The sequence below is a fragment of the Alexandromys fortis genome, unplaced genomic scaffold, assembly GCF_014885135.2.
Source record: "Alexandromys fortis isolate MF-2015 unplaced genomic scaffold, M_Fortis_MF-2015_v1.1 scaffold_55, whole genome shotgun sequence".
NCBI classification, from domain to species: domain Eukaryota; kingdom Metazoa; phylum Chordata; class Mammalia; order Rodentia; family Cricetidae; genus Alexandromys; species Alexandromys fortis.
In genome coordinates, this window is record NW_026067936.1 from 638,220 (window position 1) to 656,843 (window position 18,624).

At 42.8% G+C, this 18,624-nt stretch overlaps 1 protein-coding gene across 1 annotated transcript in view; it reads right to left on the reverse strand.

The window, feature by feature from the left end:
• The window catches only part of Gpat4 (glycerol-3-phosphate acyltransferase 4), a 38,709-nt gene extending 20,676 nt beyond the window's left edge, over positions 1 to 18,033 (reverse strand). Inside the window, exons 1-2 of the mRNA XM_050146729.1 lie at positions 17,913 to 18,033; positions 1,588 to 2,574 (exon numbers count right to left, since the gene is read on the reverse strand). Of these exons, the coding sequence (XP_050002686.1) occupies positions 1,588 to 1,752 (165 nt within the window). The 5' untranslated portion in view covers positions 1,753 to 2,574; positions 17,913 to 18,033. The remainder of the gene's footprint in view (positions 1 to 1,587; positions 2,575 to 17,912) is intronic.
• Positions 18,034 to 18,624: the final 591 nt, after the last annotated feature.

Consider the following 18,624-nt stretch of genomic DNA (forward strand, 5'->3'; position numbering starts at 1 on the left):
CCAGCAAGCTCTGGGTTTGACTGAGACACTCTGCTTCAATAACTAAGGTGGAAGAGCAACCGAGGAAGATGGGCAACATCAGCCTCAGGTCCCTGACATGCACACATGCTTTCTCACACACAGGCTAAAACAAACATCTCTGAAACAAGGCAAAACACAAACAGACTTAAAAACAGGTTCTCCCAAACATGGGTCCACAGCAACCAAAGGGTGGAAACAGCTCATCAACAGATGAATGCATAATCAAATTGCAGTACAGACACCTAATGAGTTATTGTTTACCCACACATAATACACAAAAGTACTGACAACTGCTACCACGCAGATGAATTCTGAAAATACTAAGCCAAAGAAGTCAAACAAAGAAGAGCACACCGTGTAGGATTCCATTCACAGGACACATTGAGAATAGGTAAATCCAGTGAACACAGTTTGTGCTAGCCAGGGCCTTGAAAGAAGAAACAAGGACAGACTGCTGAGTGAGTGTGCGGTCTTTTTCTTTAGTTTGGGCTAGCTTTGCACAAGTTATTCCCCACTCCGGAATGACTGATCTGGTTTAAGAGCTTCCTTTGAAGTGACAGCAACGTGAGGCACTAGGAGAGGTGGTGTATATAACGCGAACATACCAAATGCCATCGAACTGTGTTTAGAATGGTTTGGATTTATTTTTTGCTTATTTCACCTTGATTTCAAATTTTTCAAAATCATTTTTAATTATGTGGGTATGTGTGCACAACTGTGTGTGCCTGTACAGTGAATGCAGGTCCCACAGAAGCCGGAGGGACTGGATTGCCCTGGAGCTGGTTCCAGGTGCTTATGAGTCACCGGATGTGGGTGCTGGGACTCACAATTGGGTCCTCTAGAAGAAGCAGAACAAGCTCTTAACCCCCGCATCATCTCATCTCTCCAGTCCCACCTTGTTCTTGTGAGAGCCGCGAATACTACAGAATTGGAAGGGACTAAGAAAAAGTGGGGAAAACATTTTAAAGACTGCAGAGTGCTTGCAAAGCATGTCAAAGACCTTGGTTTGATCCCCAGAACCACCAGACAAAACCAAATAAACCTCTAAGATATTACATGAACAAGTGTATTATAGTACCATGGTACATTACTCAAATTATGCAGCTTCAGCTGTGGAAAAGAATTCCTGAGGATTTGGTGACTACTGAAAACATTCTACAACTAAAGTAGCAAATCTCTGTCTAAATATTAAAGTCCTGTGGCAAAGGTCAACTTTCAGGAGATACTACTTCTCATCTGCTTCCATTTAAAACAATCAGTCAGGTTCAACGGTACATTAACTAAGTTCTGATGTATTCTCGATCTTTCTGAAAAATTCAAATCCTCTTTTCTGTGCATTCTTTCTGCATGAAAGCAAGGACTGACCTCGGACTGCTGAGAGAGAGGAAAAAGGAGTCCACTGGCAGAAGCCTTATTATGCCCTACCACCTGTGCTGCACGAGGCAGTTTCCGATGTCTAGGCCCCACTGTGATGTAGAAGGTAAAAGGACTCCTGGTAGGAACCAGTCTTTCTGCTAATGCCCTTCTCTCCCCTGGGAGGAAACCTATCACAATAGGACAACTTACCGCAAAGATCTTTAACAATGTTTTCATGTAGAGCTTTCGGATACCAAAGGAGACTCCAAAAATGGCAGGGACTATAATGAACACAAGTAGCAGGGTGAAGAGGACAGTCAGGGAGATGCCCAGAAGGTTGACAATCAAGCTATCAAAAGGCAGCAACAGGAACATGGTGGAGGATGCAGGTTAGGCCGGTGCCCTCCTTTCTACACACAAACGCGTCTTCAGATGGTCCCTTCCAACAGAACAAGCCTTGGAAAGGAAGTCAGTTCCACATGGGTGACAAACTCCATCTCAAAGTTCATGTCATCCAACTGTCTGAATACAGAGTTGTAGAAATGAGCCACAGGAGAACCCCAGAAATTCCAGGTCTCCCTGGCACAGATAGAGCTGTGGTGAACAAGGCAGGACAAGGCTTCAGGAACGGCATCCGAGTCCTTACTAAGTTTCCGGGCAAGTGAGTGGCAAGGGAGAGCTTTCTGTTCAGCTATGTGGGCTGCTTCCAAGGTTTTACTTTTTTTCCTGCCCCAAAGCATTCAGCAGATGAATTTGTCCTAAAGGTCTGTATTGCCAGAAGTACCAAGAAGAGTTCACCTTGATGCCAGAAGAATCCTGATAATTCCAGTAGACAAAAGTAATTGCTGGCACGTCACACCAAAGGCTTCTGAATGTCAGTATGCAGAAATTAAGTAACTTTTACTTAGAATTCCTTCATAAGGTAAAACTGAGTTCACTGTAAAGAGTTCATAGCTAGTCCCATGCTCCCTTGTGGGGGGCTCCCGGTGCTGGCTGCTCCAGGACCCTCCTATCTGGAGAGCCCCAGCTTTTGCCAGTAACAAACAGAGGCTGGCACAGAACGTCTCATGCTGACTGTACCGAGCACTATTCCAGACACGCCTGGCATTGGTGTCCTCTGATATTCTTCTCCCTTAAGGCACCCTTCTCAGCGGTGACCCGGATTCTTGGCAAAAGGTTGTTTACATGCTGCCAGGGCTGGGGGTGGAAACAGAAACACCATCAGTCACACAAATCAAGACGAGAAATGTCAGTAAGTCTACATGTGTGGCAAGGGAGAGCTGTTTTAGGGTGAACCCACAGCCAGCTTCCCTAGTCATCAAGGTCAAAGGGAGCAGGCAAATAAATATACAGGTTTCCATAGTGAGAGAAGCTGTGGCCACACCAACTTTCTGATAGCATGCATTTATTTATTTATTTGTTTGTTTGTTTATTTATTTAATAAAAAAATGTACAATATTCTGTCTGTGTGTGTATGCCTGCAGGCCAGAAGAGGGCACCAGACCCCATTACAGATGGTTGTGAGCCACCATGTGGTTGCTGGGAATTGAACTCAGGACCTTTGGAAGAGCAGGCAGCGCTCTTAACCACTGAGCCATCTCTCCAGCCCATGATAGCACGCATTCTGAAAGGTAAGGGTATAGTATGGAATGTAAATCCCATTCTGACTTGTCCTATACTTACCTTAGAGTTCTTCATAACAGATGAGACTAGCTTTGTATTCTTCCCAATATAATTTCTACTTACAAGGGAAAACCATTTGTTCCTGTCTGTCTCAGCACCAAGCAACAAAAATGAGGGCATTACTAACAAGGCATGCTGTTCTTCACCTTGCTTTTTACTTTGTCTTAATTAACTTGGAAGAGAGTTTTATAAGTAAAAACAGAGCTCTCCCACTCTTTGCAGGTGCACAGTTTGTAACTAAAACAACACAACAGGATTATCCCCAGACTAAACACTACTAATTCCACCCTTATTAAATACTGCTGTACTAAATAATCCTAGCATACATGATTTAGTACCAGCAAAATTCCTAGAATAATAGAACTGTAGAGGAAAAGGAAATACACGCTTAAATTTTTACAAGATATTTATCACATTTCTTCCATAGAAATTAAGCCCTTCCAGTCCACTTCACTACACTGGCTGCTCATTTTAAAATTCTACTATTAAAGTATTTCATACAAGTAGTCCAATATACAGCACTCATTCCAAATTACAATTTACCAATCAATGCAAGTCCTGAACTTGGGTGCACCCTATCAAATCTTTCTAGCAAAAATGTTTTCCATGTGGTGTTAGGATAGAACCCAGGGCCTTCCCTGACTATGCTAGGCAAATCCTCTGTAACAGAGCTACCCCCCAGGAACGACCTACCAGTGTTGTTCAAGAAACTGAACAAATAGGTAATGACTTACCAGCAATTTTGACCAACATTTATGAACTAATGTGTGTTATCTCAGGGCTGGCAAAGTAGCTTAGTAGGCCCTTGCCACCAAGCTTAAGACCCTGAGTCTGGTCCCCAGGAACCATATGTTATGAGGTATAATTAATTTTCACAAGTTGCCCTCTAACTTCCATATAAGTACCACAGAACATGCATATGTACACATATAAACAAAAAATAAACAAATGAAATTAAAAAATGGAATTCCATCTGGCACTGAGCTAAAAGCATTACCCGTACACTGTCCTCATTTATTCTCCCAACAATTGTATGGTGAGTCACCACCACTACCATTTACAAATGAGGATGGTAAAATTAAGGAGATAACTAAACTTCCTAGGGTCATACAATCTGTTAGTACAGCAGATTGTCTTTTATCCCATGTTCTTTAACAACATTTATGGCTTCCTGCATCCCAAACTACCCTGAAATAATCAGTACCTTACTTATGCAAGGTGCTATTGGATTTCCTAGAGAGAAAAACCACAGGATAGATCTGGAATCACATATCAGAATTAGCTGTTCTCAGAATCCAAGTACATGGGTGTTTTTTTTAAATCTTATAAACTGGCTATTATTATTATTATACATGCCAGATTTCTAACCACATCCCCAAAGTGACTGAGGAATTTGCGTCACTGTGTTCCTTACACCTGTCAGGGCCTAGCCCAAATCAAGGGCCACCCCTCCACTCTCCCCTCTATCCTGGCCCCTGTTCCCCTTGGCCAGCATTCCCATGAGAAGATACAGCAAGAGCCCTCTGTCCCATTGCCCAAGGTTACCTTGTGTTCCACAGGCCAGCATGACTGTCACATACCAAATCTGACCCCACTTGCCAAAGTTTTGAACATTCTTCTTTGTATCACAAACCAGTTCAGAATTCCCAGGGTTATTCTGGGTTCATGTCCCCAAAACACTAAAATAAACACATGTAGCAACACACTCATTTCTTCAGTTAGTTCAGGAGTAGGCCAAGTACATATATCTGGCTATGGCTTGTTTTATAAGGCTCTGGAGCTTGGTATGGCTTTTACAGTTTTAAAAAGATATGGAAATAAGGGTGTGTGCCAGAAACCAGGGACTGCAAAAGCCTAAAATACTGACCACTGAGCCTTCACAGAAATGGCTTGTACCTATCCTTTTTTCCATGAGAGGTGATGGCCTCTCCTCTCCCCTCCCCTCACCCCTCCTAGAGTACTTGCTCAAGAAAGCTGGACTCTAAAGCAGAGAACACTAAACTAGTCTGACAAGTTCTCTGGCCAACACCAGTACTCGCATAAATTCTTAGAAATCAAGGAAACAATAAACAAACTGCAATTATAAAATAATGTCCTTCACACCTTGGAGGTTAGTAGAAATATTAAAGTCAGAAGTAACTGAAATTCAGAACACTATTTAGGAGACGATATTACTTTGTTTCAAGTAACACACAACACTACCTCTTAGGAATGTGTGGTAGGGAAGCCACTAATTAGTATTTGCTTATTCTCTTAGCTTCCACAGCCAGGTTCCTGCCAAACACTGAAAATCACATCGACCAAAAGCCCCCTGACTACCCAAAAAACCCAAAACTACTCAACTGTTTCAGAGAAAAACACAAAACCCAACTAGTTCTGAGTGTCAGAAGGGAAGATCGTTTCATTGTGGTCAGAGACAGAGCCAATTTGCTGAGCTAGCTAAACTTTTTAATCCTGAGTGGTCTCCAATGTCCTCAATCCTCAGAGTGGCGGATTCAACATACACTCACTGGGCAGACAGCATGTGCTTGGTACTGTGCTAACAGTCAACAAATAACCTGCAGACAGAGTCAAAGGAAAAAGCAAACACAAAGTCACTATTTCAGACGTTCATGAAGGCTAAGGAGGAAAAGACAGGACCCCCCAGAAAAGGTTAGGAAGTAAATTATTTAAATTCATGTAAACCTCTAAGCCAGTTCAGATCTAGTCACAGGCATGTGGCAGGGGCTATCATCATTCCTAAATACAGAAATATTTCAGAAAGTGTCCAGAGAAATAACTCACATCTTCATCAGGTGACCACGACTGTCAGAATATGTAAAGAGAGATGTCATGTGATAACTCTAAAGGCATAATAAAAGCATCCTTTTATTAAAAATGAATGGTTAAAGCTGGTGGGGTAGCTCAGTAAACAGAAGTGCTCGCTGTGCAAACCTGATGACCCAAGTATGATCTCTGGGTGGAAGGGGAAAACTGTCTCCAAAAGGTGTCTTCTGACCTTTACATGTACACACACACACACTCACAAATTAAAATTTAAATTGTTTAGACCACTCAAGGGTAGATACATTTTTTTAAGCACACGAAGTACATGCTTGTCACACATTAAATGCCAATTAACAGTTCATACTATTATTATCTCTGCAAGGAACTGTCCTCTCTCCTCTCTCCTCTCTTCTCTCTCTCTCTCTCTCTCTCTCTCTCTCTCTCTCTCTCTCTCTACTAATACATATACAAAAAGAAGCAGGTAGAGCTGCACCTTTAAAAAAAATCCTTTCAGGAGAAGACACAATAACACTGTATCCTTTTTTAAAAAAGAGACAGTGGGGTTGGAGTGATGGCTCAGAAGTTAACAGCACTAGCTGCTCTTCCAGAGGTCCTGAGTTCAATTTCCAGCAACCACATGGTGGCTCACAACCATCTATAATGGGATCTGGTGCCTGCTTCTGACATGTAGGCAGAACACTGCATACATAATAAATTAAAAAAAACTATTTAAATTAAAAAAATTAAAAGAGACAGACTCCAAAGATGGCCAAAAGAACTTGCTATAGAAGTATGAGGACCAGAGTTCACATTGTAGCACATACACAGTAAGCCTGGTGTCCAGAGTACAACTGTAACCCTAGCTCTGAGGCTGGTGAAAACAGGAGGAGCACTAGGGATTGCTGGCTTCCAGCCAAGCTCAAAAAAGGAAAAAGAAAAAGAAACATTAAGTCCCAGGTTTAAGGAGAGACTCTACCTTAAAAAGAATAGGAAGACCTCAACCAAAGAATGGATAAGGAAAATGTGGTACATTTACACAATGGAAATTTACACAAAGAAAAAAATAACATCTTAAATTTTGCAGGCAAATGGATGGAGCTTAGAAAACATCATTTTGAGTGAGGTAACCCAGACCTAGAAAGACAATTATCAAATGTACTCACTCATAAGTGGCTTTTAAACATAAAGCAAAGAAAACCAACCTACAAATCACAATCCCAGAGAAGCTAGACAACAATGAGGACCCTAAGAAAGACGTACATAGATCTAATCTACATGAAAAGTAGAAAAAAGACATTATCTCCTGAGTAAATTGGAAACATGGGAATCTTGAGAGAGGGTTGAAGGGGAAGGGAGAGGCAAGGAGGGGAGCAGAGAAAAATATAGAGCTCAATAAAAATCAATAAAATTAAAAATAAAAATAAAACAAACAGGCAGAGAAGGAGGGTGAGAGGATACCTGGCCACCCTTTTCTCTATGGGCCTGCATACACTCAGACACACACATAGGCAGATAAATAAATCTTTGAGAGTGTGTGTGTGGGGGGGGGGGGGACAAAGGAAGGAGAGGGAGGGAGGCAGGATGGATCACGACAGAACACCTGCTTATTCCCCAACACACATAGAACGAAGGTGGGGGGGGCACATCTACATTTACAATGATTAAAAAAAACAATGTTTTAGCAGGATATGACAGTTCATGTTTGTAAACTTAAAAGGAGGATTGCAATTTTGAGGTCAGTGTGAGCTATATACATAGCCCAACTCTATAACAAACATACAGCCTCCCAGTTAGAAGCAGAAAAACATCCACAATACCAATTGTGAAGAAGGTAATGATAAAAAAAAAAAAAACAAGTTTACAGCTATCTGCATATAGTATCTCTAGGGAAATAACACACAGGCAAGGTTGTAGGTGCCTCTCAGAGTTAATGCCACTGTTCTCCTTTTGGCATCTTTAGAATGTCAGTCAGTATTTTCAGTAGATAATAGTTTCAGTTTTCTCAAAAGAGACACCCTGTAGTCTAAACCCTGGCTTACTCCCTAACAGTGTGAATGGGATTGTGGGCCAATTACTCAATCTCTTTCAGCTCCTGTTCAGCAATACCTACTGACCAAAAGGGCCGCTCAAAGACTAACACCTGGCCATCATTAAAGACTAAAATGCAGGTCAAGGTGAGAAAAAAGGGGACATGAATGCACTATTGGTAGGAAGTGTATTAGCTAGCCACTGAGGAAAAACAGTAGAGTCCTGAAAACACTCAAAAAAGAACTTCCAATATGACCCAGAACTCCACTCCTTATCCAAGAAAGGAAATCATTTACACCCAAAAGATACACATTTTTCACAATAGCTAAAATATGTTCTAATATGCACCCAAATGATAAAATAATCAACTCCGCCCCCTTCAGTAGATGGGCAAACAAAATATCTGTTGTACACACGCACACAGGATTTTATTTAGCAATAAATAAGCGTAATTCTCTTTTATAGCAACATGGATGGAACTGGAGGTCAACACATTAAGTGAAATAAGTAAGACACAGAAAGACAAGTATCACATATTCCTTACCTGTGGAAACAGGTTGGTCAACTCTAGAGAAGAATGAACTGGAATAGTGATCACTAGATAGAAGAGTAGGGTGGACTGAGGTGTGAGGGGCACTGGGGACATGAGATGGCTCAGAAGTAAAGGCACTTGATGCCAAGGCTGATGATATGAGTTTAGTTTCTGAACGGAGAGAACTGATTCCCACAAAGCTGTCTCTGGCCTTCACCCATGTGCTCTGGCACACATGTTCCCACACACGTATTCACAAATAAATCTAACTAGAAATCTATAAACAAGGAGCACCAGAGTTCAACTGGAGGTAAGTACTGAGGTTTTAAGCACAATAGGTTAAAATAACCTATAATAGATTCCAAAATAGCTGGAAGAGTAAGTAATTTCCAGTATATAAAATGATTGTTTAGAGAAATGTTTATTTACCCTGACGTGATTAAACTGCACACATGTATTGGATTGTGATAATGATATATAAATGCTTTTTTAGTAAAAGAATCCAAAATATGGGCTGGAGAGCTGGCTCAGTGGTTAACAGCACTGGGTGTTTTCCAGAAATCCTGAGTTCAATTCCCAGCAACCATATGGTGGCTCACAACCATCCATAATGAGATCTGATGCCCTAGTCTGGCCTGCAGGCAGACATACAGGCAGAACACTATATACATAAATAAATCTTAAAAAAAATAGGAGATTATGAATATATGTGCAGACATATACCATGGCCTGCACAGCGTACATGGGGGAAATGCCCTCCATTGAAATGAGAATGAAGAAAATGTTTGGTTCTTAAAAATAGGACCTTGTGTGAATGTCTAAGTTAACATAAGACCTTCACAGTAATTCTGAAGAGGAAAGAAACCAGTGGCATTGATGGTAGGGGCTGGAGACACTGCGGGCTAGATGCAGACCCAGCCACTGCTATTCTAGGTCCACTACTGGCTGCTCTATCAGGATGCACATGTGAGTCACCCAGGCTTCAGCCCAGACAAAATCCATCAGAATCTATGTAGAGGGAGACTACTAATATTAAATGCACTAGGCTGAGAAGATAAACTTCCCAGGATCGCTGGGCAGTGGTGGGAGACAGAGGCAGGCAGATCTCTGAGTTCAAGGCCAGCCTTGCTACAAAGCTAGTTCCAGGACAGGCTCCAAAACTACAGAGAAATCCTGTCTCAAAAAACCAAAACCAAAACAAAACTAAACTTCCGTTCTTTTCCAGTTCCCTCTCAGAGGACAGGCAGCTTCGGTCTCTCCTCTCCTCCCTACTTTCCTTCCTCCCTCCTTCCCTCTCTCCCGCTCCCCCCACCTCTCTGTTCTTCTCCCCTTCTCCCTTCCCTTCCATAACCACTAAATAAATATCCAACCTCACTTTGAAAATAAATAAATAAATAAATAAACTTCCTAGGGTCACACAACCAGTGAGTGATAGGATAAGGATTAGAACAAGCATCTCTGTCTTCTAGCCCATACTGTTTAAGAACACCACCTTTTAATTTCTCAAACAACCATGAAATAAATTAACACTAGCCTCATGGCAGACCTGTTTACTAGAACCTCTTGGTAATTATAGAAAGAAACAAATTTTAAGTATTTCTAGGAAACTCAAGTGACTCAAATGTGGAACTGGATTTGGGTTTAGGATTATTAACAATGAACTCAGCAAAGAATAAATATAATTTGAGAAAACCATTAACCATCTTTGATGATGTAAAAGGCATCTTATTCTCTAGGTAGAAAAGGGAGAAGGGAATATACACAAAGTTAGGTACACCGATAAGAAGGCTCATGAAAGGATATAAAACTGTATCTTAGCCGGGCGGTGGTGGCTCACGCCTTTAATCCCAGCACTCGGGAGGCAGAGGCAGGCAGATCTCTGTGAGTTCGAGAACAGCCTGGTCTACAAGAGCTAGTTCCAGGACAGGCTCCAAAGCCACAGAGAAACCCTGTCTCAAAAAACAAAAACAAAAACCAAAAAAAAAAAAAAAAAACTGTATCTTAGGCTGCAAACTCTGGTAGTGAAAAAAAAATTCTGTTAGAGATTATGCAGATGAGATTAAGGTAGTTGCCAACTAGAAAAAGGAGACTTACTCTGGTCATCCTTAAGGTAGAGAATTGGAATTATTAGCAGTTGTGGGGGTATAAACTTTAGCACAATATTAAAAATCCAACCCAAGTGCTAGTTAGATGGCTCAGTGGTTAAGAGCACTGACTGTTCTGCCTGAGCACCTGGATTCTAAGAACCTGGGTTCCCGGCACCCATATGGAGTCTGGGATCATTTGTAACTTCAGTTCTGGGGATTCAACACCCTCTTTTGTGCATCAGTACATTCAAAGGACCACAAATTGCATGATTTCATTAAAATGAAATCAACAAATCTATAAACAAACAGATTGGTGGCTAGCACTGCAGAAAAGTAGAGAGATTGGGATTAACAGTTAAAAGGTGTGGGCTCTTCCTAAAGGGATGAGAACAGCCTCACCTGACTGGTGATTCTTAAACCTACCTGTTCATATAGTAACTACTGAGTAGATGCTTTATGTGTGTAAGTGGTTACTTTGGCTCAGTTTCAAGTTTTACTTTATCATGGAGAGAAGGCACAGTGTAGTGTAGTTCGGAGACAGGAACATGCAAGAGGGGCTCTATATCTCAGCAGCAGATAGAAGGCAGAGAAACCGGGTGTGCATGTTAAGTGGGTGAACTGTAAAGCTGTATAGTGTGTGAATTTTAAATGACCTTTAAAAGATCAGTTATTGAAAACTGTTAAGTGGGACTATGGAGATTTTTGTCTACTGGTCTCTAAAACTGAGGAACCTAAGCACTTAAAATCCCTTCCAGAGTACCAATCAACCAGATCAAGCTATCAGTTCACTGTTTGAAACAAGAGCTTGATAAATTGAAAGTATAAACATTAATTATCATTTCAAAGCTGGAGGCAACAAGCTGATGACAAACCACAAAGTTAAGATTCACACTGAGAATCCAGTCAAACCTCTGCATTTTATATGCTCTAGGGTTAAATATTAACTAAGACAAACCACAGAACAGAAGCAGGACTATAGACCTTACATTTGCTTTTGGGTGAGTTAACTTCAGACCTATCAAATGCTCATTTCTGATGTGATGGCAAACATGGCTCCCAAACACAGCTGGGCTGATTTCAACCGTTTTTAGTAATGAAACGGAAAAATGGCCAGCACGGGATGCTACAGCTCAGTAGGAAGTGTTTCTCCAGATACGAGAAGCATTGTGGCTAAGGTCGAGTGAACCTAAAGAATCACCAATATACATACATTTGAAATGTGCTCTGGGTAAAATAAATTATTCAAGGTAGAGTCAGATTACAAGAGGCAAAAGTTGACTCAGTTAACTAGGAAGAGTGGGGCTGAGTTTTAAGGTCTTGTTCTTCCCCCAAGCCCCAAAGTCATTCTCAACTCACCAGGGTTAGCACTGGATTAAAAAGTAACATGGTATATCAAGTTCACTCCAAAAGAATTAAAGGTCTCCTAAAGCTAGGGAAAACCAAGTATCTTGATATACAGTACCACCCACTTAAGGACAGCATGTAGGCTGGAGAGATGGCTCAGCAGTAAAGAGCACTTGTCCTTGGAAGGACCCAGGATTGCTTTCAGGAATTCAATGTTCACAAACAACTGTAACCCCCAGTTGCAGGGGATCAGATGCCCTCTTCTAGCCATTGCAGTCAATGCATGCACATGGTGCTCACAATACTGAAGGTAACGCACAAACGTTTTTAAAAACCAGAAAGAAAGGGAGGGAAGGAGGAAGTGGCTGGAGAGACGGCTCAGTGGTTCAGAGCACCAACGACTCCTGCAGATGACAGATTTGGTTCCCAGCACCCACCTGGTCTATACATGTATACATATGGTTATAACTCTAGTTCTGGGGTATGTGGAGGTGGGGTGGAGGGATGTCCAACACTGTCTTTAGGCTTCAAATGGCACACTCATACACATAAAAATAAGTCTTAAAATTAAAAAAAAAAGGCAATGTGGGGCGGAGCAAGATAGCTTGGTAAGAGCACCTGCTGCGAAAGCCAAAGGCCTAAATTCAAATCAACAACACATGTAAAGAAAAAAAAAGTTCAGTAGTAGTCCTTCCATGTTTCAAGTAAGCGCTGGTGGCTCACACCTTTAATCCCAGCACTCGGGAGGCAGAGACAGGTGAATCTCTGAGTTTGAGGCCAGCCTGGTCTATAAGAGTGAGTTCCAGGACAGGCTCCATAGCTACTGAGAAACCCTGTCTCAAAAAAACAAAAAGCAGAACAAAACAATACTAAAAACAAAATCAAGTAAGACTGTTGAATTATTATGCAAAAAGTTTTTTTAAATGCCAATAAGGGCAAGTGAGATAGCTCAGGGTATAAAGGTGATTGTCACTAAGCCTAATGACCTGAGTTCAATTCCTGGGAAATAGACGATGGAAAGAGAATCAGCCGGAAATATTGACGGACACCTTTAATCCCAAACTGGAGGTGGAAGACAGCAGCTCTCTTTGACTTTGAGGTCAGTGTTTCAGGCCACAGAGCTACACACTGCAACCCTGTATAAAGAGACTGAACTGACAAGTTGTTCCTCTGACTTCTACCCTCACACCACAGAACACACAGAAGTACCTATGTACACATGTACACACACACACAATAATATTAGCATTTATATGTCAGTAAGTTAGTGGTGATATAATTAGTGGTGATACCATTTGGATACTTAGAGAGGACATATATATGAATGGCAATCATGAAAAGGTTCTTCATTTTGTGTTAAAGAAATGCAAATTAGTAATTATAAGATCCATTTTACATTCATGAGTATGTGTCAAACTAAAAGGCCAGCTTTATCAAGTAGTATGGGATGTACAATTACTGCATCTTCTTGTACTCCTACTGCAAATATAAAATGAATAGCTAATTTAGAAAAGGGTTTGGTTAAACATGAAAGGATCTTTAAGTCAGCACAAGATACCTCAAGACCAAGTTCTAAGCACAAAGGAGATTTATTTGCCCCAGAGGGACAAAGGATTGTCTATGGATATAGAAGAGACAGATGTGGACCATAGGCAAATGACAGTTTATAAAGGGAAAGGGGAAACCCAATGTTAGGATCCTTGGTTAATTTTGATTGGGCATGTTAATTAGGGCCACAAAAAAAAGGGGGCTTTTTGATTGTTGGATTTCAACACTTTCAATAGCGTGGGCCTTGGTAGTCAGCCTCATGAGGAGGAAGTGGCCAAATAAGGGAATAAACCCTGGTGACTAGCTCTAGGAATGTTATCTGTAATCTAACGGTTTAGCAGGTAGAGGGAATGGGGAGAAGGGCAAAGCAAACACTGTTGGCACCATGTTTGGCATTCCTGGGCCTACTAAAGTCTTCAAAACATTCTGTAATGGTTTATGCTTTGTTCAAGGCCAATTCAAAAAAGAAAAAAGCTGGAAGTGGTGGCTCAGAGCTGAATTATCAACACTTGAGAGGCTGAGCCAGGAAGGTCATGGGTTTGAAGCCATCCTGGGCTATAACAGTGAGTTTCAGAACAGCCTGAACTAGAGAAACTTTGTTTCAAAGATTAACACAGCAGTTGGGTCTGGTAGTATTTATCTTTAATACCAGAACTCAGAAGGCAGAAGCACATAGATTTCTGAGTTTGAGGCTAGCCTGGTCTACAGTGAGGTTCAGGCCAGCCAGAACTACATAGCTAAACTCTGACTCAATAAATACATAAAGTTAAAGGGTGAGGGACAGAGCTCAGTAATAGAGAACCTTCCCAGAACACACAAGGACTGAGGTTCTACTTCGGCACTCACACACAAACACACATATACTGAGAACAGGTATATGAATCACTGTCCTCTTAGGGGAGACACCACAAGCATTGCAATCCCAGAACTTAGGAGGTAGAAGCAAGACTGAAAGGCCAGCCACAGTTATATGGAGACTTTGAACCAAGTCTGCATCAAACTATCTCAAAGACTCAAGAGGTGGGGGAATGTGGTTCAGTGGTGGAGCAGGTATCTAGCAATGTGCAAGGCCCTAGGCGCAATCTCCAACACTGTAAGTACATAAACATACAAGGTCAATGTTTAAAAACGGTTTTAAAAAATTTAATCCATTTTGCGTTTGCCTATGTGGGGGTCAAAGCATAACTTGCAGGAGTCAGCTCTCTTCCTTCACCATGTGTGTCTAGGGATCAAACTTGGTCTGCCAATACCTTTACCCACTGAGCAATCTCACCAGCCCAAGTTTTTAAAAAATTTTTAGTTGACAACTGTATATAAAGGGTTCAACAGGATCTTTCCTTCCTTCCTTCCTTCTTGTTTTGGCTTTTCAAGACAAGGTTTCTCTGTGTAGTTTTGGAGTCTGTCCTGGAACTCACTCTGTAGACCAGGCTGGCCTTGAATTCATAGAAATCCACCTGCCTCTGCCTCCCAAGTGCTGGGATTAAAGGTGTGCGCCACCACTGCCCAGACTCAGTGGGATCGTTTGTAATCACTAAAGCAAACTAACTAGCATATCACTTTTACATTCTTATAAAAGCAACTACCATAAAAATGAAATTTGTACATATCTTTACATTTTAATAGTACTAATTTAAAACTTTTAAAGGTAAACTCTGACAATAATGTATTTCCAACTGATAAAAAATAAAAAGATAAAAGTATTTTTCTCTATCATCAGAGATGGAAAAGTGGGACAAGCCCATATGATCAGAAGTGAGTTCCCACTTATGAAATGCCAAGCTATTTACACAGCTGGAAGATGTGTTTTGCTTTGATCTGATTTTAACTGTGCCCTGGATCTTTCCTTTGAAATGAGAACGTACATACGTTTTTCATTCTACAGGACACAGTTTAAGAGAGTATGGATTTTTAAAAAACCTTGGACTTTTAAAGTGTTGAAAATTTTTGCCAAGCAAATTTCAGTCAGGAGGCAGAGACAGGTGGATCTCTGAGTTTACGGGCAGCCTGGTGCACATAGCAAGTTTCAGAACAACATGATGATGTTCTCAAGCTGTAGGCTATGACCCTCTGGAGGAGCTGAAAAACTCTTTCATAGGGGTCGCCTAAGATATTTCACATTACAATTCATAATTAGCAAAATTATAAAGTAGCAACAAAAATAATTTTGTTTGGGGGTCACCACAACATGAGGAACTATATTAAAGGGTCACAGCATTAGAAAGGCTGAGAACCACTTCAGACCCTATCTTAAAGTTTTAAAGACTGCGGCATGTCTAAAGTTATGCCATTTTATACTGTTACAGTAACATGAGGTCTTGAGGATAAACAAGAAAGGAAAAATTATGGTTTAACAGTGATGTGTCTGTGTCAAATTGAAAAGGGGTCAATTGTGCTGGTTAGTTTTTGTAGCCTGACACAAATTAAATGACCTGGAAAGCGGGGAGTGGTGACACACACACACACACACACACACACACACACACACACACCTTTAATCCCAGCACTCTAGAGGCAGAGACAGTCAGATCTCCGAGTGTGAAGCTAGTCTGGTCTATAGAATGAGTTCAAAGACAGTCAGGGCTACACAGAGAAACCCTATTTCAACAACGAATTTACTTTGGGATAAGGAACCTCTACAGGAGTTATCTCCATCAGACTGCCCTGTGGGCATGTATGTGGGGCACTTTACTAATGATTGATGTGGCAGAGTCCGGTCCACTGAGCAAGCCAATAAGCAGATTTCCACCATGGTTCCTGTCCTGACCTCCCTCAAGGATCAACAATGATTGGGCTGTGTAGGTCATATAGAACCTTTCCTCTCAGAGTTGCTTTTGGCTACCCTGTCTATTAATTACTTTTCTATTGCTGTGATAAAACACTATGACCCAGGAACTTATAGAAGGATGGGTTTATTTGAGGCTGTGGTTATAGAGGAGTAAAAGCCCATGAAGGCAGAGTAGAGAACAGGTATGACAACTGCTACAGGACACTGAAGGGTCACATCTTAAATCACAAGCGAGCAGCAGAGTAGGAATTTAAGTGGAAATAGTATTTGACTTTTGAAACTTCAAAGCCAAACCTTCTAAGCATCCCCAAACAATGTCACCAACTGGGGACCAAGCATTCAAATGCTGCTGGATGAATAGCTCATTTAAAGCACATGGTGGAATAGAAAGCAAATCTGGACACCATGTCAACTAGACGTAGCTGTTTCCCATTAAACTCCGTCTGTACAACAATTACTGTATTGGTTACAAACCCACAACTGGCCATCCTGAAAGCAAATTTACAACCATGTACGGCTCACGTCTATCAAAAACTTCTCTGGGACTAGAGATATATAGTTCACTGGTGGAAAAAAAAAAAAAACAAAACAAAAGAAATCCAACCAGCCGGGTGGTGGTGGCTCACACCTTTAATCCCAGCACTCAGGAGGCAGAGGCAGGAGGATCTTTGTGAGCTCAAGGCCAGCCTGGTCTACAAGACCTTGTTCCAGGACAGGCTACAAAGCTCCAGAGAAAACCTGTCTCAAAACTAAAAAAAACCAACCCTACCCTACCCATCCATACAGAAGAGCTAATTTTTTTTTTCTGAGACATAGCAGAAGAAAAAAATGGTGATGAGACTAAATAATGGGCCTATGTTCGCTAGAAATACTATTTTTGTACATCTGAAATTCTCCCAAATATAGAACTAAAAAGAAAAGTTACTCTCAGAAAGAGAAAATAACACTCAGCGGGCAAGAGTACAGGAGTTCTGTTCAGTCTTTGACTTCAGTTTAAGTGATTTCAATGCTCATTCTTACGGGGTTGCAATACAATCTCCAAGAGGTTCCTAGCTAAAATTAAGGAAAACGAACTCCAACCCAGAGTTCTTGGAGCGCTCTCGTGGCAGTCTACTGACAATAAGCACGAAGAGTTGACTACGGGACGGAACCATTTCACATAGATTTTCTATAACTTCTGGGCCACCATCCAAATGACAAGTGACATCCAAATGAGATGGAAAATGTAAACAGGTAAATGTTTCAGGCAGGAGGATGCTGCCACCGGGGGAAGGGAAGGGAAGCAAGGGGGAGGTAGTGGAGTCTGGGGTATGAACAGGGCTGGGAAAGAGGCGGACGCGGAGGCTCAGCAAAGCGAACAGACCAGCGGAGGGCTGCCCCTCGGATGGAGCTGGAGAGACAGACCTGGAGAAGAAAAAAAATGTGAGCCCAGCGGGGGGGAAAGGGTGCATTCCAGGGGGAACCACCGGTGGAGGCGTCTCCACGTGATCTAACGCCGGGTTCTCAGTCACGCTCCTCAGCGGAGGGCCTGGCAAGGCCGAGGCGGCCGGCGGCCTGCGGGAGAAGCGTGGTCAGTGGGAAGAGAAGCCGGCTAAGGGGAGGAGATAGAAGGGCCGGCTGAGGAGGACAGAGGAGCGGGAAGGAGCTCGCACCGCCCGGCAGCATCCGCCCCACCGGCCGGACCCTCAGCGGTCCCCGACCCCGCGTCCCACGCCCGGCCGGGGCCAGGGGCATCCGTCAGGAACGGGTCCCTCCAACTCACCGGCCGTGAGGCTCGGCTGCAGTCCTCGCCGCCTGCCGCTCCCGCCCTGCCCTGCCCGCCGCCGGCCCAGGCCTACGTAAGCGCGTGCGCACGCCCGCCTTTGTCTACGCCGCTGGACGTGGCCCCCCAGCGCCCCGCCCACTCCGGCGTTAACCTCACTCGCGCTTGCGCCCTTCTCGGGAGGGGCGGGGGCGGGGCGCAGGCTATGCCCGCCTCCCAGGGCTGCCTATTGGCCGGCGAGGAAGCCGTGCCCCGCCCCGCCCCTGGCACGGAGCCGCTCTGGGCATCCGAGGTGTGAGCAAAGGTCGCCCTCTGGCCCGCCAGGTTTCCAGTTCGGGCATCGTCCCAGGGGAGAAGGAATGAGGCCGGAAGAGCAAGGTTTGTTTACTGAACCGTTGTGGGACTTCAAGTCCACTGAGATTCGGATCTGGCTGGTCACGTAAATGTTAGCTGCCATCCCAGCGCCGCCTGACCTGCCTGTGCTGCTCTTGATACACTGAGAAAGAAAGGCCAGGGGTTGGCTGGTTGGCCAGCTGCAGTTTTCCAACTCAGCCACAGTTCTAGCTAATCCCTCGTCAGACTTGAAACTTCCAATTCAGACTTGTTTCCCTGACGTGGGTCTTAGAAGAGGAAGAGGAGAAAGAAGGGCGGAGGTGGAGTTTTTTTGTTTGTTTGTTTGTTTGGAGACGTCGTCCTGTAGTACAAGCTTGCC